At 39.6% G+C, this 23,432-nt stretch overlaps 1 protein-coding gene across 1 annotated transcript in view; it reads left to right on the forward strand.

The window, feature by feature from the left end:
- Positions 1-3,905: 3,905 nt before the first annotated feature.
- The window catches only part of LOC146002870 (RNA-binding protein MEX3B), a 40,503-nt gene continuing 20,976 nt past the window's right edge, over positions 3,906-23,432 (forward strand). Inside the window, exon 1 of the mRNA XM_083140887.1 lies at positions 3,906-4,303. Coding sequence (XP_082997013.1) covers positions 4,063-4,303 — 241 coding nt within the window. The 5' untranslated portion in view covers positions 3,906-4,062. The remainder of the gene's footprint in view (positions 4,304-23,432) is intronic.

Below are 23,432 nucleotides of genomic sequence, written 5' to 3' on the forward strand. Positions count from 1 at the left end.
TGAGCAATAAAACCTGAGTCGTGAGCGTAGCGCGCTACGAAGTATTGGATTCTAGGTTTGAATCCAGAATGAAGCATGGACTTTGATTCCATCATCGCGATTAAACTTCAGGGGTAGAAATGCGACGTTGAGTTTTCAGAGTGATACGCCACGTGCTACTTGGGAACAAACCTTCAGAAATAAAAACAACCTTTCATATCGAAGGCAGCTTTCGGACCGAACCGACAGGCCACAATCGCTACGCAACATGTGGCAAGCGTAAATCAACACAAATGGTTCACATCCAAACTACACGCGACACGATGGTTCACGCCGAACTACACGGGCGTCTTGGGAGATTTCAGAACGAAGCGACAAGTAACTGGCGACACGATGATTTAATACCAAAGCAATAAGTGACACGGGCCCATTCAGTCTACAAGAGAGCATTCACTACAGACCGAGGCGACACGATGCATGTCACTGAGAAAACTGCTCAGTCCGACCGACACGCAAACCACAAGCGATACGTGCAGCTTGTCGTGTCGCGTCGGTTCGAAAGGTTGCATTTTGTTTCTGAAAGCTGGCTTCCAAATGACACGTGTCGCATGCCACTTCGGTTTGAACAGCATCGTATACAGATATTTTGGCGCCGTAGGCATGATCATAGGCGTGCGCAGACCCTCTGATTAGGGAGGGGGGGGGCAAAGCCTTGATGAGAGTTCAGTGGGGAAAGAAAAACCATATATATATATATATATATATATATATATATATATATATATGTATCATATATATATATATGATCTAATGCAGCAACGTAGAGGCACCATAACGAATAAATAAATTGTCTCTGAAATGTGCTGCGCTCCTTTTCCTTCGAACAATTGTGTTCATGCATTTAAGACAAAACTGTTTAGCAGCAAGAGTCTGAAGCACTTTGTAGTTATAACTTCTCTCCCTCTGGTAATTTACAATGCATTACAGAAAACAATAAAATTGCGAGCCAAGCGCGCAAGATAATTTTTAGATCCAAATTTTTGTAAACTGAAAACCATATTAATTTAATATGGCACGAAAATTTCATGGGCAGCCATCGTTTACATTTTTTTTTCATTTCGGCGCCGACCAACTCCAACCGCCCACTAGCTACGGCTCTGAACTTGACAAGACTGTATGGAAAGCAGATGTTGCGAGCGAAGCGAGCAATAAAATTTTACGAAATGTATTTTTATTTGTACAAAATTTGGTATCGATGGGGGCAATTGTTTCTATGTACCCCCCTGCAGGTGCTCTTGGCCGTCTGGAAGAAATAATGCAAGAAAGACGTTAAAACAAATTCCATCTTGAGTATATTTTGATTTCAGTCATAGTAATTTACATTAATGGGGGGCAACACTCTTATCGGGGTAATGTGCGCCATGGAAAAAAAAACATGCTTGTCCCTCCATGGTTAAAATCTGCCGTCGTCCATGATTAGGGGGGGCGATTGCCCCCCTTGTCCCCCCCATGCGCACGCCTATGAGCATGATTGTGATTTGGCAATCCGCCCCCTCCCGCTCCCCACTCCCTCATCATTGCTGTGTATGGCGCCCTTACATTACCTTTCACTTCTCCAGGGTCTGAAAGCACGTTAAAAGACATGACGATTTGCCCATGTCACTTGTCGCTTCATGTTTCCTGGCCCGTGCCGCTTGGCTTGTGTCTGCATGATGAAGGTTGATTGATTGATTTGGAGTTTTAGGTCAACTTTATGCACAGTAAGACTAATCGGGTCTTGACCTACAGTTTAAAGTGGCATCCGAACCACTATGTGCCTCCACCGGGTATCGAACCCCTTGATTACAAGGAGCATGATGAAGATTCCACACCGAAACGACAAGTTCCTTTGGAATAAATGATTATCTTGTTCAGGAATTGGATTTTGAGCTGAAAGTAGCCTTTCACCATAAAAAATTGAATTGGCACCAGCAAGATAACACAGTGCCTGCAGCTCCTCTGACATCTTCTCCCGTCCGAGCCGATAGACGAATATAAGACTTTGGCATGATAATTCTGGCTATTGCAATAGTACGAACAAAATCAAACTGGTCAACATCAGCCACATTCTCAAGAGGAGTTCGTTGCGTGTCGCTTGAGGATTTCACCAATCGCTTGTCGCTTCGGTCTGAAAGCACACAATAAACGCAATGCACAAGGGACAGTTGAGGCATTGGGGTATTATGTACAGAACATACACCCAAAAGCTAAAATTTCTGACAGAAAAGGGACCCCCAACCCACAATAATTACCTCCCTGCCAGAGCAATGTAATAAGTCACATGTGCCACCGAGATCAATAGAGGTAAAATTTGGCTTGACGTTTTCTTTTAACTGCAATTTTTACGCTGTTCGTCAATTTTAAACATATCAAAAATGGCAATAACCTTGAGTTGAATGACTCAATAGATTTGTTTGGTTCAGTTTACTTCGCTTTTCCGCAACTTTGGCTAATCGCGAAGATGAGGAAGAGGGATGATATGATGAAATTAATGGACACTCTTGACTAGGCCTGGATTCGAACCCACCCCTTGTAGTTGTAGCGCTCTGTGCTAACCACTCCGCCATTGAGGCCGGCAAAAGCCGTGAATGGCCATCATATTTAACTTGAGGGTTTTGGAGGGGGGTTCACTCGGGGATTCGAAACCTACTCTCCTCTAATCTCAGAATCGCAGACTTGTGTTCTTTTGCTGCTTATCTGTGCGTACTGTTGAATGGACAAGAAGAAATTTCTTCCAATGCACGTTAAGAATACCATTTAATAGTGTTAATTTGTCCACCTTGCGGACAGTGATAATTTTCTTAATCTTTTATTTTTCGTCTGTTTACTTTTAAGATGCATGCGCGAGCGCTAAGGAGGACAAACACGAGAATTGTCAAATTGTTCTGCGCCCATATACGCCACAACGTCGCACCAACTTTACCCGCTGCATTTTTTCCCCACGGAACAGTGTTGGCAACGTATGCACCAAAATTGTGGCAAAATATGAAAGCTTGCTACCACGTGGTCCGAGATAACTGCAGCCGGCCTCTCTGGTATAGCGGTTTGTGTAACGAGCTGCTTTGACAGAGATATCAGGTTCGAATCGTGCGTGAATAAGACCAGGCTATCTATTTGTGCTTGATTTATCATAGATTTCATTAATTCATTTCCACTTATACTCCCCATTGTATCGTGATAAATTTAAAATGTAGGTAAAGTTGAATTGAAACAAGGTATAAAATGTAATGTAATAATTTTCCCTGCGAACTAGAAACATTTAATTCGTTACGGCCAGTGGCGTGCCCAAGGGGGTGTTGACGGGGGTTATAACCCCAACATTCGCACGTATTCCTAAAAAAAAAGAACGTCAAAGGTAGGAAAATATGACAAAATGAGGGCTGACTACCAAGAAAAAGTATACATAACCCCTCCCTTTCGAAAATCCTTGGCACGCCACTGGTTACGGCCATTGTATTGTACGGGTTTGCGCTAAGAATCAGTTATCTTTCATCATAAATACATATTTTTCTGCGTTTACTTTCATCATCATCCGCTCTCGTCATCGTGATTCAGATAGCGCGGTAAAGAGCTGAGCAAAAATAGTGAAACACAAAAAGATTTTGCGAAAAGGCTCGTAGCCGGAATATTCGAACCTCACAAAGAAATATGTATGCCTGGCAACCCTGCACTTTTGCTCTTGCAAAGCGAGTCACCAGTATCTTTGGCAGCCCCCTTCTTCCACCTCCCCTCCAGGCCGTCTGCGCATCGACCAATGGGAGCGCCATTAAGAAAAGCCTCTAATCGTGCAGCATTCCGTCCAGCCAATCAGGGACGAGATTTCAAATTTGCCGCTCGGATGGGCCGTGCGCTGTTCCCATGATGTAAACTAGCGAGCACATGCTTCAACCTAAAGAGGCAAACGTAGTGTAATCCCTGCAGTTGCCTGCCTAGCCGACTCGTAGTTCGGCTCTGAGGCTCAGGCCGATTCCGACACACAGTGGCAAAAGAAGATTTATTTTTGTATAGTGTTCTTTTTTTGTATGTTGTAATTATTTTCCTGTGATGCCTGCTAGTCTGTTTCCAGATATGGATCGAAATAACAGCGGTCTCGAAGACCAAAGAGCTCTACAACTGGCTTTTGAATTATCGATGTTAGGTTTGAGTGAGACATCTACAACGACTGAACATGATACTTTGAACACTCCATTCACGGATGAAAACCGAGGGAAGAAAAGTCAAAATATGACTGAGTGCGTGCCTGTGCCGAGTTCCGAACATGTGGCGGAAATCGTTGGAAGACAAGGTAAGCACAATTTTTTACTCGAGGTTTTATTTCTGTGCGAAGCGTCACGTGTGTTGCCGGCGAGTCGCCCGTCATGGCGGCAGACAAAGAACTTCGTGTTATGTGCCATGTGGTCGGGGAGGTCTTTGTCTGACCCCATGCACCGCGTGGGTCGTAATTCCATTTCTTAGTACATTTACCCTCAACGAAAAAGATTTCGATAATCGTTTCAGGATATCCCCCTTCATGTAGACTTGCACGTATCGCAAAAAAATTGTGGTTTTGTGACAATGACGTTTGCTCGGGCCTGCAACACCGGATGTATTTTTGTGTCGCAGATTAGATATAAACCCTCCCGAAAACAGTGCACGAGTGCGTGCGATTCTAGTATATTTTAGTTAAACTTTAATCCATCAGAAAGCGTAAATTGAAACTACAGTCTAATGAATTCGAATCTTAGAAATGCACGATCTTGTTTTTCGGCGCCGTGGGTTCTAGATAATGTAACTTTGGCAAGAAAATGTCAAATTTATATGAGAATGAATGAATGTATTAGTTTAGTACAAGGCAAATGAATGTTATAACGGTTCTCGTTGTGGTTGAATTTTTTTTTTTGGGTTTCATTGTTTGCGTTTTCTTGAAGAAACTAAATTGTATTATCATTTGTTGGTAAGCAAGAGGACTGGACATCAGGTCCAGCGATTTAGTTTTGATAGTTTTGCAGCTCATCGCGTGGAATTGCGTTCTTACCGGGCACATTGCGTATAGAAGTTGTTAGGTACGGTGGCGCCGGCCGGTCTGCAATGAGGGGAATGGCATCGAGTGAGGTATGACTGATAAGGTGTGGAAACTTGAATAATTTCCATACCTAATCGATGCTGATGTGCACAGGGGCGGTCGTATTTACTAGTCGGTTCCAAATATTGTGGTACTCTAAACCAAGGGATTGAGCATTTCCGGGAATTGAACTACCGGCTTATTGGACAACCCAAACGTGTGATCCTCCTACGACTAGGCGAAGATATTAGTTTTCAGTCAAATTTAACGCCTCTTGCAAGATTGTCCTGCGAAGAATTCAGCATTTTTCTTTAGTTTAATGTGGTTTTGTCTCGACTTAACCATAGTGACTTCGTGATTAGTTTTATATATATATATATATACACACACCACCACCACATACAGTGGCGCATAGTATATTAGAAAAAGCTAGTGATTAATCGAGGCGTTCGAATCACAGTAAAGGCGCCTGCTTTCGTGCATCTATAGTCAATTACAGACCAGTATTAGCAGTTCTGAATTTTGCACTTTACTACAGTACTCGTTGTAATGCATTGTCAGGTTTCATTCATTTTTTAGGCCGTAAGATTATTCTCGATCTTGGAAAATATTTACTGTAATGAATTTGAGATGGTGCTGTAAATATGACGAAGTCGTAGCATGTATGTGTAAACTAGCCTCCAAGTGCGTATTTAGCAATTGTTGAAATTGGTTACAATGAACTATATTAATTCCTATAGGCGTGTCGGCTAGATATTGTCCGGTCGTATATTCGCGGTGTTTTTACGGTGCATAAGAGTTGTGGCAGTTTCATTATCAGGGTTTTCCAACCGCAGTCAATGTTTTTTTTTTTTTTAGCTCTCATTAAGTGTTGATAAGGTTTTATTTACAAGACGGGATGGAAAACAAGTTCTTTTTTGCAGGAAGCTTGTGGATGTGAAGCGCGATGTTTTTGTTTTGGTTCAACCCGGAATGTTACTAAATTTTATTGCATAGTTCTTTATCTCCAAAAGCACGTTGCGGTCATTCTCAGCTCGTGAGAGCAAAGTTCGCGTGATATAAATATGACAACACTGTAAAGCGCCATCGACCGCTTGGTTCCAGGTTTAGTAGGGGAGGGACGGGCGTTGTCTAGGTGGCGCGCGCATCGCATCATTCTTCAACTCGTCTGTTCGTCTGCTAAAAATCCCAGTTGCAGCTTTTTTCAAGACCTCCCACAGATGAAATGCGTACGTGGGGACAAGAAATCATGAATGAGTCGAGGCAGGTTTTTTTATCGTAATTATCTGATTAATGTAATATTCTGACTTATAAGAAAGGATGACAGACGCGAGCTTTTTCCTCGGCACGAGTTAAATTTAGTGTGGGAGCAGATATCACTTGAATAATTGATAGGTTTGATCGTTTCGTACTCACGTGCTCTTGTGCTTAGAGGTGCCGGGTTCGAATTGCGAATGTTGCGTGGTAGCATTTTTTATTTGCATAGACACTGACAATCCAGCTAATTGTTTTCTTGGAGTGGGATGGATACAAAAAGACTGGACAAATTTTCAATCTCCGTATAGTGCTAGTACAATTCAGTCCCATAAAAGGTCTTAAGATGTAAGAAATAATTGAGCAATAAATCTCGCAAAGCTAGTCTACTGCAAAATAATTGGCAATGTTTCTTTATAATTGGAACAAAGAATTCTTGTTTGGATTTATTTTTGTTTATGATTAGCTATTTTGAGTGTTAGAGGAAATGTCTGAAATAAAGATTGTAAAACTGAATATTTCTCTGCTAATGCAGTTTTTGATTTTTTAAGCTAACAAACGTGGTGGTGCTAAAATTGCAGTTTGCATAATTTAGATTTTAGATTGTTACAGTTCTCACGTACAAATATTTTTTTTGTGTAGTGTCTGTTTACACCTTCTTTGGATATCCACGTATTGTTTTTGGTCGTGATTAACTTTGTTAAAGTTTATTGCTTAATTGGGTAGTTTTATTCATGGGGATGAACCCAAGTAACACTTCTGAAAAAAATCCAGCATTGCTCATATACAGACACAGGGAATATAATTAAGGGGCTTCATCAAAACTGCGATAGTCCACATGTACAATAGTTCGTCGATTTTTCCATGCTTCTTAATGGCGGAATTTTTTATTTCACATTTGAAAGCAGTAGCACCAACTTTTGAGAAATATTTGGTAGGCTGAACTTTGAGATTTGTTTTATAATTTTGTGCAGTAATATGTATAGAGTGAGAATTTTCCCTAAAATGCTTTTTTTTTCTTGACCAGAAAATTTAGGCTTTTATGTTTAAATCAGTTTCAGGCAATTTCAGAGTGGCAGTTTTGCCTATTGTAGTCATAATTGCCTATTTTGAAGGGAGCGGCTTTGAATACCTAATCCAGGAAAACTAAAAATCTGATTTATCATTTTCGGTTTGTCTATTTAGTATTTTGGTGTTCTTTGCCTGCCTATTTTTAGCAATTTTAGTGCCTATCGATCTTCATCATGGTTATAACATGTGACCATGGATAGTGTAAATATCACACTGAAAAATATCATACTGGAGATGTAACAAATTATTTGATATATTTTGTTTACAATCTGTCGGTAATTAAGTTTGGAAATCTTTAAATGTATGATGACAAATTTTGTTTTGTTAAGCGTGGAAATTTTATTTGTAAAAAAAAAAAAAAAAAAAAAAAAAAACGGTAAATTATTGATTTGGCTCTTGCCCCACAGGCCCATATGAGTTGGCTCCACTGTTTAGAATTTGTTTTTGTACATACAAGAGAATCTTGTTTGCAATGGAGCCAGAAAAAAATTCCTCCTAATAGTATGGAGCTGAAACGAAAGAAAATTTGTTTCTGTATATTCGAAAATTAAAATTCATACTAAGTAAGACATTGGTTACTAAATTTGATGGTTTCCCAATGCATGAAGTCTCCAATGAAGAAAATAGTTTCTATAATTTTATTTTTCTTAAATGTTACATATGGTGGAAAGCTTTCAAAATAAGTTAACACATTTCATGTGTTCACTCTGTGGGGATTAATGTGCATTGCCCAAAGTTCTATTCTAGAATAACTTTTCCTTGGCCCAAAGTTGTGTGGAGGGGGGGGGGGCCTAGGATCTCGATTGGCAACATCTTTGTAATCAAGAAATTGTGGGATTAATAAGTCAAGCTAGTGTCACATAAACTAATTCTTAACTTCTAGTTGTTGGTATAGTAATTAATAGTGTCAGAATTTTTTTGGCACTTTTTTGTAAGGGCTAAAAGGTCCAAAAATATATACATGTACTCTTGTTTCGGAAAGATAGTGAAGGCGTTGCCAGGGATTGTGCATGCACATATGCAACCAGCATATATTTACTTTTGTACATGAGGCTTTGTTTACTGACAATAGGTTGTCATGTACATTTAAAAATACATGTATTCACTGTGCACTGCAACTTAGGTCTCATAAAGTGAACTAGGAAGAAGTAAATCCCAGAAAATAGTATTTATATTTGGAAGTGAATACCCGATATTTTCAAATTCCATAATTAGGCTAACTTTTTTTAATCTTAGTAAATCTTGCAACCCATGAAAACACAATTTCTCAATTAAATTTTATCATTAGGTTCTGTTTTTTTAAGTCATAGTTATGGAAATGTTAGGTCATAAGTGCATATTTAATTGTGCACATTTTGGTGATTTTTAAGTTTTGAGGATTCTGGCTCTTATTAAGATTGATCATATTTGGGAATTTCATTATTGCATGGACAGAGCAGATGCTTTTCTATGCAACACAGTGTGAGATTAGGATATAAGAGGTATCTTATCTGTCCTGTTTACACTTCTTAATTGTTAATGTCTCTCCTTGAAGTAAAGCAAGCAGCTTTTGGGCAGTGATATCTAATCTTTCTTAAAAGGAAGCTTGAAATTTCCTTCTGCAGAGATTGTGAACAATGGCTCATTCAGAACTGAAAGCCATGTAGTTCAATGTGGAAACTTGTCATATTTTGAGAAGTTGAAGCTGTCATTCCTGAACTTGCTTAATTGATTGATTTGGTGTTTTAAGTCCACTTTATGCACTGTAAGGCTAATCGGGACTGGGCCTACAGTTTAAAGTTTGATCCGAAAGTAGTGGGCTCAACAGGGTAAAAAAATTGTTACTTTCACTGGACAGAAGTACAATCTGCTAACACAAGGCTACTATTCTACAGGGTTTATTTTATATCCGCTGTTTAGCATCTGTATCCAGTATAGTTCATAACTACCTATAAAGAAGCATTGAGAGGTTGGAATTAATCAAATGAAATAAGTAGTTGATTTTCAAACTCTTATGCATTAGGTGGTTGGGAATTTTGAAGTGGGTTAGAAGTAAATATTTATGTACTTGTTGAGCAATCCCTAAGTGTCTTGTCACTGTTTTAAGGCTGTATTCTCTTGGGTGAACCTGGTATCTGTCTGAATGTACTTGACATTCTTGTTCTTTGCTTTGTTTCACTCTAGATTTGTCAGTATTCAGATTTTTTAACAATTTGTCTTTAATCGCAGTTGTTTTCATGAGACAAATTATGGTTTTGAATTTTTCTCTGCTGGATTGTTTTTAGCACACTGAACCTACATAGGGCCTCTCGATGGCGCAGTGGTAGGGTCGTCGCCTTGTAATCAAGGGGACCCAGGTTCGATACCCAGTGAAGGCACAAGTGGTTCGGATACCACTTTAAACTGTAGGTCCAGTCCCGATTAGCCTTACTGTGCATAAAGTGGACTTAAAACAGCAAATCAACCAACCATGATTGAGCCTACCTCCTGGACATCACTATTAGCATTTGTATGTGGGCAGTACATTTCAAAACTCCGTGGAGTGTGTTTAAATCCTTAGTAATCGTGTTAGTTTTTATTAATGCCCAGGTTATATAACGTGTTGTAAGTGGAACGTAACAAGTGTGCGAGTTGCTCAGGTTCGGCAAACAACTGTGGACCTACATACTGTAGCTCGACCGCTTTCGTTTTCAAGACGTTCAACGTTCCCTCCTTTTGCAGAGCTGAAGACTTGAATTTGTCATGGCTGGTATTCTTTACTGACAAAGCTAGTGAAGGTTGAGAACGAAAGTGCTAAAATTTTGTTGAAATCGAAATTGTCTTTGCTAGTTTAGTGTTGTGCTTTTCTTTACTATGGAAAAAGTCCCGAGTCTTGTTACGGAGTATTTAACTCCCACCGCGAGAGGCGCTGTAACTAGTTAATTTCCGGTCATCTCAAGAAAAGCTATCTTATCTATTCAAGGAATAAGAACGCCTTCCAGTTTTCCGTGTTCTTGATCGCAGCTCTTTCTTTCGGCAGAATTTTATTCATACTTTATATATGTAACAGATAACGAGCATTCACTAGTAAGTTTTGTTGATCCATTGCTGTTGGCCTTGATTGTTGATAAACAAATTTCCTCTTCACTGCACATATCAGGAGTTGCAATGATAAAATACTGTCTCATGTTGACGTTTGGAGTTGAGCGTGGATGCCTTTGTGTAGGTGCACGTTTTCAGCTGTGATTTAGGATGTTGAACAGGACAGGAAATTAGTAGTGGTTTCCTCTCAGAGCCGGGAGCAGTAGCATGTGGGGTGGGGAGTCAGGAGTTGCATTGTTGCCAGATGTAAATCCTTTGTCACTATTGTGAATCGTGCAGCTGTTTTTCGAACGTTCTTTGATGCAACTGTGCATTGTCACAATGTTGTTGATGCAAATTTACATGCAATGTGTTCAGTATTTAATGATATCTCCCCATAGCCTTTAGTTACTTGGCCAGATCTGAGGATTTCATTATGTCCGAAACGGAATGTTTCCTGTGGTTCTGGGTACCACGTGAAAACTAGGCATGCTATTCCTAACGTGATATTTTAACGGAAAGCTTATTGTTGAGGAAGGGGAACGCAATGCTCTGGATTATATTTTTGCTCACATTAATTCGTGTAGAATTGGTAAATGAAGCAAGCTCAAAGTCAGTCGAGCAATAAAGTTATACATTTTGGCTTGACCCCTACCAAAGTCATTGGTCGGCCATGTTTTTCGAAGTTCTTATAGCTATTTTAAGTACAGGACAATGCAGTTTTGTGGAAAGCCTGAATTTGTTTCCGGAAGTACAGTGGGATGCATATGGTTTGCTTGACAATTTTTCCAATACTATTTTCGTTAATTTTCCCCTTGCATCCTACACGTTAATGAATGGACCTTATGTCCTCTGGCACATAGGTTGTCCGCTGCTTGTTTTGTTCAATAAAAGTATGGTGATGAACAATTTACTTGGTAATACTTATGCATCCCAGTGTACCTGAACTCTTAAAACTCCCATTTCATTCGAACCTCTTTGTTTCCGTTATTTTGCGTCGCTTTAGTAAGGTCTGCTTGAACAATTTGCATAGTAGCGAGAGAGCTTGGGGTCTTAATTTTCGTTTAATTTAATAGGTACGTCATCCTGAACCACTACATTCAAGAGCGTTGTTGTAGTGAACTCCTAGTTTCCGAACAAAGTTAATCCCACGTGCTAGAACTGCTTACCCTTTCATATGCAACGTTTTCGGTGTCTTAATCGTTTACTCGAGGCGGGAGATGTTATTCACGATGCCACTTTCCCCTGTACCTCCTGCTGTAGCAGATTGTATTATTCCTCCACCTTTCTTTGGTGATTCTTGCTAGAGCATCGCAACCATCGGGTTCAACTTGGAGCCATAAACTGTGTCCTTGACACATTTAGGAGGTGAAGATTTTATCGCCTGTCATTGACTGCAAATAAACTTTCACATGTTTTGAACACACATTTTCCTAGGCGGATATCTCCACCCAAGTTTCAATCTAAAAGAATTGAAAATACAAGTGTCAGATTTCATACATGCTTTGCGAGGAACTTGTGCGCGCCAAGCATTCCCTTGTACATGTTACAAATATTGACTGCATTCCCACACGTGTGCTTTGCGGTTGTGTTGATGCGACAGGTTTTCTTAACACAGTTATCGCCAGGTGGGTTTAGTCCATTGTTGTGGCAGGAAATGGTTCGTAGATTATTGCTGTGTAAAAAGTTGATGTGAAGTACCTTTGGTCTTGTGTTCTTGTCTTTGTTCCCCTTGCACTTCGCTACAGCCGTGATTGTGTGTTTATTTTCAGAACAGGCTTGTTCCAATTTATTTACTTCTATTGTATTGTTTTATGAGTTTCACTGAAGTTAGTTGGTTTGTGGTTTTGAGTGCTTCTTTTATAAGATATGTAAAATACTGTGTGGAAATACTGTCCGGCGTCTAATTAGAATTTAGTAACAAACTATTCGCTTTTAATTTTCTTGGACTACTTGCTTTATATATTTCTGTATACTGATGTTGCCATCGTTAAGTGTGTCGTTTAATGGTGGATGTGAATATCAGCAAAATAATAGTGATGAAAACGTTACGGATAAAACTCATTTAGATATTCTCTATTGGATACAGTTGTCTTTGTACTCGAAGTACCATTATTGCTGTTCCAGATGCCCCTGGCATCCTGTATTCAATCCGGACCCCCTAGTTCGATTCCACTTAAAGGGTTTTCAGGGTTTTTTCGATATATTTGAATGCAGGAGTTCGTGATGTTTTGTAAAGTAAATGAAAGTTGGTCAACTTTTCAATACACACTCCTTGCATTTTCTTTACTGTTCGATTTACTCATTTCGATTATTGTAGGAATACAATATTTCCTTTCTGAAAATCTGTCCAAATTTTCTTTGAGAAAATTACTGCCAATTACAGTGTTTGTTCCATATATTCTGAAACATGCATAAGTTGTAAAGTAAATAACATTATTGCAATTGAAGATTGTGACCATCCACTACAAATAAACGTAAAGGTTTCGAAATTATAGTAATATAATGAATGATTAATTGTTGATTTGAATGTGTAATTAACGCAAAATGTTTACTAACCTAATGAGAGGGGTGTGGACAAGTTAATAAACCCCTCCGTTATACACAGCCATCAATTGGCATCAGATTTGTTTGTGCACTGTACGGTTTGAAGATTAATGTAACCTCACATAATGCTGATTGCACGTGTTCTTAATCTCCTCCATAGACGGATTAAGTCTTAAGAGGGTGATCGCCTCCATGCAGTCTAAAGTTAGGCCTTCGCTCTGAGAGGGCACTGCCAGACTATTGGCCTCTCACCAATTAATTGGGTAACTTTTGGCCAGGTTTGTCCTTGAACCTTGAATAAACCATTGGGCCACTGTTCTTGTAGGACATTAAGCAGCTCACATGTTTCAGTGTATGTATTTTCGTGAAGACTCCGAAGCTGCAAGATATCGGCATGAGTGTTTGCTCTTGAATTCGCTTTCATGTACGCATGCGGTGACTGTTCAGCCACATTCACTTTCCTTCAGCGTAATCACGTGGAGTCAACAGTTTCAGATCGAGGTTACCCCTCGCTTGATGTAACTGTAGTGTTTTATGATTTCAAGGTCACGGTTAGTTGGCAACACTTGGATTTTTTTAATGGGCCGGGAGGCTGGCGGGAACTTGGCTCGTTAATTTTTTTCGTGTGCATTTATTTGTCCAAAGCACGTCTCGGTTTCACCTTTCGCTTTAGAAGCCACTGTAATCCTGTTGACTATTTTGTGACTGTATTGCCGAAACGTTACAGTCCCTCCCTCTTTTGTGCGAGCAGCCAAACCGCCGATTAAGATTTCTACAGTTTTGTAGATAGTGTTGGTTTTCTTCACCTTTACTTTTCTTTTAAACAAGATTAGTCATTCAGATACGCTCGTTGAGTGACACGTGGCCAGCGCATCTCCTCCCCCCCCCCCCACGCTCTTAAATCTAGGTCTGGTTCCGCTATGTCAGTTCTCACTGATTTATCGAACTTTGTACCACTGGCATCGACTAGATATTTCTAGCGTAGTTATGGGCAGAGGGTAACAGCCCTGAATTCTATGCCCTTGGACAATTCACCTGATATGCAATGAATTGTTTCGATATATTTGTTATTGTCACAGGCATATTCTACGTATGTATTAGTGTAGTTTGTTTTATGTGCAGAAAGGCTAATCGGGACCTACAGTTTAAACCGGGTTTCGAACTCGGGACATCTTGATTACAAGGTAAGGTTACCTGTAATCCATCGAGAAGGCTCGCTAAGTGTAGAGGTATAATGAAGTATTTACATATACACGTTGCTTTTATTAACGCAGCTTTCATTCATAATTATTACAAGTGATTTTGTGTTATTGTTGTAAACAGTGAAAACATAGAGTGGGTGACAAGGATGTAGACAACCTTTGGGGGAAGGGACAAATTTGATATACTATATATAAGCCACCGAAAATTTGGGTGTGCAGATGCAAATTTCGGAGGGGCTAGTGCCCCTTAGCTCCTCGTTGACGACGTTCCTGTCTTACGACTTTTGTCAATATCAATAAACTCCTGGCGGGCTCAAATTACCTTAATGCTGACATTCGTTTAACTTGCCAAGTTCACTTGCTATACTAACCTGGCAACACTTGTGCAGTGTGACATTGAAAAACGCGTGGTGAGGCAAGTTTGGTTGCAATTCGCTTGAAGAGTTTTTCTTGCTAGTTTCCATTGCAATTAGCCAAAACAGAAGTATCATTGTGAATAGGCAAAGTTACAACGCTTGGTAGCAATGTTGTTGATAAACAGTGCCACAGGACAAATATTCTGTGTAGATCACGTGATGTCGCAAGATTGAAGTGACGTTATGCTGTGTCCTACGTGTCTGCGTTCTTTGTGGATATTCACGTATTCGCTGGCTGCGTAGGGGGCTGTGACGTCACGGTGCATTGACCTATGCGGCGTTTATCTATCGCTACTTGTGGGAGGAGGTTGAGGTGTGATGCGAAGTTGTTCTCGCTGTTTTATTGCGTATTCCTGCGGATTGGAGGTCTTTGTGTAATCTGTATGCAATCGTGGCTATGGTATGCCTCGCATCAGTTTACGTATGGAGGGGAAAATGGGTATTCATTTGTTCGTGCCTTATATAGGCAAGTCGGCGTTGTGCTTAGCAAAGCCGTTCTAAGATGTATGTTATGTACTCTCTGCGAATCTTGTGGTTCTGGGTTCGAATTCGAATATATATAATCTCATCGCGGTTAACTTGTCAGGGATGGTATGTATGGGCGAATGTTTTTTCTTTGTTATCGAACGTATCTTCTATTATCTTTGGAAAGTTATCAGTAGGCCTGGGATTTTTATGACCTCAAATTGTACAAAATATGCACTATAATTTGAAAAATATTCCCTTATGACTAGACTGTTTCAAACATAAATATGTAACTTATGCTGAAATATTTTCATATACACTTTCGGTAAATTTTCAATTAAAAATGAAACATTTTGCTGCAGTCCAAAAAACAAGAGAACTCGAGTGAACATGGGAGTAAAAATGAATCCACTTGGAAAATGACTTTCTTGAAAAAGCCAAAATATGCTGAATATGACCGAAAATCCATCAAAATATGGTCTTTAGAAATGGCCAAATATGCCCTTGAAAAGCACCTTAATTTAGTTTCTTAACAGTATGAATTTCTATATATTTAGGGAACAAATCATCTTTACCAAAAGAAATATGCTAAGTCATAAAAATCTTAGCCCTAGTGATCAGTGTCAACGGAAGCTTATAAGTTACTGCAGAGTTCTTTGAACTAATTGTGGTCGGGCTTGTACTTTTCGTTGTGCTAGTTTTTACCAATAATACGCAACTCAAGTGAATGAATTTGTTTCTTCACTTACCTGCTGCTCAGATAAGCTAATCGGGACTGGGTCTGCAGTGTACAGGAATCAAACCCGGGACCTCTTATTACAATCATATAGTTAGCATTTGTCGCGATATGGTACTATTTTTGTACAGTTATATTCCCTTGTCAGGTCAATGAAAAATTACTATTTAAGGTTCGTCAAAGTATTCAAACTTAAATGGCTTTGTCATATGGTAATGTCTGGAATTGTTTCACTCCATAAGTAAGATATCATTATTTGTAACTTGACATCAGTTGACAAGTTAAAATAATGTGGGCATGCTAGGGTTCGGCGCTACAGCGGTTGAGGTGTACCAAACTGAGAATGTTGGAATCAAGGACACAATTCTATACATGTTACGACGACTACATTCTCTTGTTTTTTAGTCGTTGGATAAGTTACTCAAAGTAACACGTCACAGTAACTGTTTCTTTGCATCCAAAAGTAACGTACAGTTACTCTGCCATACAATAAGAACATTTAACTGTTTTAAGCTAGTTCAAATAGTGCACGATTTTAACTTTTACATCAGTAACTTCCTTCAGTCAACTCATAGGAACTAAACATTAAACATTGTTAGAGATGAAGGAAATATGCCATGGTGGGTGTTAACTAAATTTGTGAATTAATTATCTTTACAAGTGGAAAGCTTGAAGTAAAAAAAAAACGTCCCTGAATGAAGCTTATACATTGAAATGTATATCGTGTAGTGTACATAGAACAAAGTAATTCCTCAACGTTTTTAGTTTTGAAAATATATTCTTAAATTCAATATTGGTGTTACATTTATATTAAGGGTGTTAGGAATGTTCTACGAATTCAAGGTCAGTACGAAATAGACACGCTAAGAACAAAATTGGAACAATAAACTCGTTGGATCCATACAGTTTGGTATATTTTAAACTAAACTTTCTGTATCTGGTTAAGATTTTTTCCTCTAAAACTTTTCAGGGAGTTTCTCGTCCCGGTACAAACCCGCCGCATTGATTCGTGGTTCTTTGTAAACCATTGAGAAATCTTTCACTTCAATGTCTTCCTCTGCCTTCTATTCATCATCTTGTTGATGAAGAGTTTGTAATTAACTTAGCATCTCGGCGGAGGCAGCGTCAATTATCATTTATGTGTTAATAGTGTGTGCGTTGAGTTTTTTAGTGGTGTCTTGGGTCTCAACAGTTCAGTCTTGACGCCTGGCCAGGTGTGGTTATGCTAAGGCTGTGGATTGGATTCCTGGGTTTGGAGGGAGTCTATATCCGTAACCATTTGTCCTTCTCGAATAGGGAAGGTGATCGGTAGGTTTTTGTCTCGCGAAAGAGATACTTTCCCCAAGCACCCAAATGTGATACTATTCCACGTAGCCTCTGGCGTCTGCAGATTGTCTTACCAGTCTGGAAAACGTGTAATCTTGTGTAAAGATCAATAATTTTATAGTGCACTAAAAGTAGGTGTTAGAAAAAAGAACAAGCAAGAAATTTTAAATATGTTCACAAACTGTGCTTCATTTTGGTATAATGTATTACCAGGAGTTTCGGTAAAATTACATAAGTACTGGGGGGGGGGGGAGCTGTCAGATTTTTAACTTTTCAACGGGCAACCTACTACAGTAAGTGGCTGTACCACTTTTTGGTGCAACTTGTGGATTGTTTCGTACATATTGGAATTACTGCATACATTACTAAATTTTACTATAATTGTGTATTTAGGATTTTTATTGAAAATAATTCCTCATTAATCAATACGTGGCAGTTATTATGTAAAAGCTCACCCCCTGCTGCATAGTGGGTTTCTGAGTATGGTGTTTATAGTTAAAATGTAGTCCTTGTGCAAATGTGTAAATACATGAACTGCCCTAATGACTCCTCGAAATTTTACACCCTGGTCTGGCAACGAGTGTTCCTTTCTGCCCTAACAATGTGCTTGTCCTTTCATCACTCATTCCAGCCTGTACGATTAGCCAAAGTGGCAGAAAAGTGAAGTACGCGTAAACCAAAAAAATATGTACCATGTGACCGCACAAACTATCAACGTATAGATGCAATTTTGAGGCAAGGCCTTTTCCGCTTCGTCTTGTTTCGACGCTGCAAACACTCGAAAGCCAGAATCTGAATATATTCGACCACTTAGCACAGGCTAACAATTGCCACTAATGGATTAGTTTTGTAATTACTATAAACAAAATATAATGTATGTTAATGAACAGCTAACTGGTACAGCCATCTGCAATAAAATCATGTTGTCCGTCACTCTAAAACACATTTCGTATATTCTATGAAATAACTTATTTGCAAACAAAATATCCTCAGATTTAACTGAACGCGCAGAGGATTTTCAAAAAAAAAAGGGGGTATGTATACTTTTTTAGTATTCATTTTGCCATACTGTCTTATTTTTTTAGAAATACTGGGTCAAAGGGTTTTTTTAGTCCCCCCATCCCCTCCCCCTTGGTGATTCACCCGCATTCCTGTGCCTTACTAAGAGGGTGTAATTTTCTATTTACCAGGAAGTGTTGCAACCTTGATTCCCTGTAATATTCCTTTGTAGTAATAGTTATTGCAGTCATTATCAAGGCTCTATATATTAATGTCAGAATCTTTTGACTTCCCTGTCGCGCTTTCGGAGCCTGTACCCCGCCGCACATAAATTACTTGAAGGTCATGCGCATTTATACCTTGTCAATACTACCGGCTTTCCTTCATGTATTAATATTTTCTTGGTCGGTTGGCACTTCTTGCTTTATTCTAATGGTGTGTGGGACGCTTGTTTATTTATTCTCTTGGTCGCTTGTTGACGTTCACATTTTCTGTAAACTTTCTACGCTGTTGAAACTATTTCGTAAGAGCTGGATAAAACAAACTTTTGATCAAATAAAAGTTTTCACGAGCATTTTCTGTATCCTTCAGCTATCATTACTGCCATACTGTTAAGAATCCCCATTTATTTCAAAGTTAGTTGAATGAAACAGTTTTAAAGCTTAGAGTAATTAGCTTTCTTTGCCTCTACATGTTTCACAAGCATGTGGCACTATATAATCAGGAGAAAAGGATAAATTAGATTGTGAATGACACAATAGTTTGACTCATTTTTAAATTTCCTTTTACTGAACGGAAATTTCAAGTTCCTATCATGCTTTCGTTATCTTGTGTGCTGTTTAATGAAAAATTCGGTGTAGAATAGTTTTCTAGCTGTTTATAAACAATATTATACTCTTATAATAGAGTATTTTCAAACCGATGAAAGTTCTAGCAACGTGGGGGAGGGCTTTGTCATGCAATTGGTTGTCTCATTGACAAGTCGAGGTGTTTAAACCTTTGCATCAAGACTAACAATGTAGGATAGGATATTGTCATAAGCCTGCAGAAGTTCATTCTAAAGTTGGACCAACATATGCTATCCAATATTTGCAAATATGTATGAATTCAATTCGAAAGCGCGTGTGTAGTGACAGATTTAGTTTAAGAGAATTCATGGATTTTGATTAGATTAGTCTTTCCTTTACTTGGAGTAAATGGGAGTTCAGTTTCCGCATCAGAAGTATATGTATATAATTACGCTTAAAATTACATTAAATGTGCATAGAAATAGGTTTTCTGGGGTCTGAACCTTCCTAGGTAAGCCGCTGTTTTGTATATTTGTAAAGCAGCTAGATGGAATGTGTTTTCCTTTCCCCGGCTGAACGTTCCAAGACTTTTGCCCCTCCCCCCCCTCAGAGGGTGAACGCGTGACAATGATATTTTTGCTGTGACTATGGCCTCCTTGTGCAGCTTTTCTCGTTCCAATGAAACGTTAAAGGTACAGTCCTGTCCAAACTTATACAATGTGCCACTTTGTGAACAGGAGTGTACAAACAAAACCTTCGTACATGTCGCTAAATACTGAACCGGAGGACATGAGAATTCGCATCTGGGAGGTGATTGTCCGGCTCTTCGTTCGTTGCTCCGCCTGGCTACATGCCAGACAGGAGCGCAAGACATAAGGTTCCTCGCAGTTCGTCACCTCGATCCGATTGTGGGAACGTTTGTTGAGGCTGGAACTGCGGTGTCAGTTTTCCCTCGCGACTGATAACACTAGACAGTGTGGGGAAAAAGCAAAGATAAGATAGCTTTATTTGCTTTTAGAGCGATGTAGCCAGTGGTCGATGTTTGCGAGAGTTGTTTTCAGTGCAAAGGGTATTATCAGAGCACGCAAGCTTGCATGCCAGCGAGGCTCTGGCGTGCAATATTTCCCTTTCAGATTTTTCATGCAAAAAATTTAATCGCCATGTCTACTTTATCAGTAGTATTATAGTCCGACAATATTGATTCATAGTAATATTTCATTTGATTGAATAAAGAGCAATTTATACACTTTGGGACAAATAAACGAAATATGAAGTTCAATGTTCAATAAACATTGTTTGCTACCTGTTGTTAAATTTTTAAATTCCTTGACAGTTCCTTATTTTGAACCTTCAGTTCAGATATGTTAAATACTTCGTACATGTGGGGCCTGGTCCTACAAAACCATGGTGAAAATCCCGGTTGCAGGGTTTTTCCAGAATTTTGTCTGGAGGTAGGCCTCCCAGATAACGTAGTGGTAACTGTCGCCTTGAAATCTAGCAGTCCCGGGCTCGATAGCCAGTCGAAGCACATACTGGTTCGGATCTCCTTTAAACTGTAGGTCCAGTCCCGATTAACCTATCTGTGCATAAAGTGAACTTTCTCTAGCATGGATTGTGAGTGTACGCTGGAGTACGTAACGGCAATGCGAGTCACCATAAAGACTTCAATGTGACGTTTTTTAGGATCCACCCGGATAACGACTAACCTGCATATTATAACCCTTCCCGAAAAGAATGATCTCGATATTCTTCGGGTTTTTGAGATGCATAGAGAGTTTGGGAAACAAAGTGTACGTTGATATTCGTTCAGTAATCAGCTGTTGTGAAATTAACCTTCACCGTGCTTATTGATCTAGTATAAATGTGTTGAAATTTATTTTAAAAAGAATTTCTTTCGGTATAAATGTACAATACCGGAAGTATCTCAGATTACTTTGAAATTCGGCATACTCGCTAATTTTGGCCTCGTAATCACGAATCTGCGGTTAAAAATTGGCGGTCACGTCTAGAAAATGCGAAATAACCTTGTCAATTACCGCTATGATTCTCCATATACTAACATGGAAACCATGTTTTCTGATATGAAGACTTCTTCCTTTTCGCACAACGGTCTTGCTACCAACGTTGCTCAAGTGTTGTGCATTAAGTGAGAACCGTTCAGTGTAGCGTTGATTTACGTGTGAGAAAATGGCATTTTGCGTAAAGGTGGAAAACATGTTTGCCCCCCGAACAATTCACGTTAAAGTTAGGTTAGGCAAGCATAGTTAAAATTCAAGGTAATCATAAACATAGTTTTGGAATGCTAATCATTGCAAAAAAAATTGTTCTTTCCTTCATAAATTACCGGTGTTTACTTCGTTCACGGACCAACTTATTTCGCATTTGCTAGACGTGACCGCCACTTTTTAACTGCAGATTTGTGATTACGACGCCAAAATTAGTGAGCATGCAGAATTTGAAAGCAATCGAACATACTTCCGGTATTGTACATTTGCTCCTTTCTTTCAAGCATTTATTGTGATGCAGTATATTAGTTGGGAACTATAGTGGTTAGCTACATTATACGTGAAAGATCACTATGTACAATCATGAAATAAATTACTTCCCCCGTAGAGCCTGAACACCAGTAGTCTTATAGGGAAAGTATTTTTTTCGACGACTGTGCACTGCTGTTCACTTTAGTCATATTTTGTGTTGTTGAACAGTTGAATTATGTGCCACCTTATGTGGACAGGAGTGAACATGAGCAAATAAATAATACTATTTGTTTTCCAGCGCGCATATAAAAGGTTATATAAAGGAAGTGTTTTGTAGTTCTTGATTAAGGGGGGTGATAAAAGTACCAAAATCCATAGAACCTTTATAAGAGACTTGTGAAGTATAGCGGTTAGTTTTATCCACACGAAACTTCCAAATGCACTTTTGAGTTGCATTTCTGTGCATGTCGTTGATAAATTATTGACATGATTTTATATCGTAGATCTTACGGCCCTGTCAATCTTCATTGGGAAGAAATGCATGAGGGGGCTGCATGGAACTTGTTTGCACCCCGGAAGGCTTCCAAGAGTGCAAAGTGTCGATATCCTTACCTCTATTGATTAAACTTAGTTCGTGAAGGATATGCAGTGTTTCTGCTGTACAAATGAAGTTTTCAGTGGATGAAAATAACATTTAAGAATGGAGGAAAGAAATATTTCTTTTCTGTGTGGTGGCTGCTACCTAATATGTAGACTCGCATCAGTTTTGAAACAATACTCCTGCTTTTGACGTTCTTTTTAAGAATACTGGGCCAAAGGGTGGTTATGGCCCCCCACCAAACCCCCTTGGGCACGCCACTGGGTATACGTCTGTCCAGAAGTATTTTTGTTGTCACTTTTCTGAAGTTAGTGGCAATAATGAGGATGAGATCAGGGGCCTTGACTTTATATTTAAAACAACCTCTTGCGCATTGCTTGATTGATTTGTTTTACTACCACTTTTGGCTAATCTCGAAGATGGTTATGTGGCAAAGAACACCCATGCCCAGGCCGGGACCCCTGGCGTCGTAGCGCAAATCGCGCTAACCACTCCGCCACAGTGGTCTACTCGTACCACATTTCATTATGACGTGAAATCATATAGGGTGATGTGGAGGTAGGGACGCGAACATTCACTATATTCGTCCATTGTGGATGTGATGTGATTAGTATCACTCTTCAGCCTCCTTTACCCCAGGTAGCCATTTGTTAGCCTTGGCGAACCCCAGAGCCGCTTCATGCAGGCATATTGCAGCATGCTCCTACCGGCTGGACCACCCCGTCTGTCTATAGATGTTGTAGAAGTCTATAACTATTTGATCAAGGAATCCGGGTTCGATATCCCGTGTAGGCACATGTTTTGATCCCACTTTAAACTCTAGGTTCAGTCCCGATTAGCCTTTCTGTACATAAAGTGGACTTAACAAACTCAAGTCAAAACTATTTGAGCAATTGATCATAGGCTATATTGCAATAGTAGAGTGAGATTATTTCCGTAACAGCTCTGGCCGTTTTGCGCTTGCACCTTGGGAGCGAGTCATAACTCCAGACACCTCCAATCAAGAAGTGAACCGCTGACGTCATCTCTACTCTGCGCCTATAGCTTACTATATTGCTCACGCTGTACACTGCTCGCTGGCTAGACTCGCGCAGTCTGCTGGAGATGTTCCGAATGCACTCTGACTACTGATGACTTTGTCCTAAGGCAAACCGCATTGTAAAAGATAGTGGGCTCAAATTTGCACATAGAGCCATGAGCTTCAGTGCCTTAACCTGGGATTCGAAACCAACCCCCCTGGCTTCGTGGCTCGCTACGTCAACGTCATTCCAGCTGTGTTTTTTTCTGAGCCTATAGCTATTGCCACGATACTCGCAAAGGAATGCCGTTGGGCAAGCTGGAGCTCGAACTCTGAACTTACATACTTGTTGAACTTACATACTTGTCCATTATCCATCGTGTACCATGCTTCTGAATGCGAATAACCTTTTTATAAATACATAATTCTGCAACTAT

Source organism: Lepisma saccharinum, chromosome 19 (genome assembly GCF_977018435.1).
Source record: "Lepisma saccharinum chromosome 19, izLepSacc3.1, whole genome shotgun sequence".
In the NCBI taxonomy this organism is placed as follows: Eukaryota; Metazoa; Arthropoda; class Insecta; order Zygentoma; family Lepismatidae; genus Lepisma; species Lepisma saccharinum.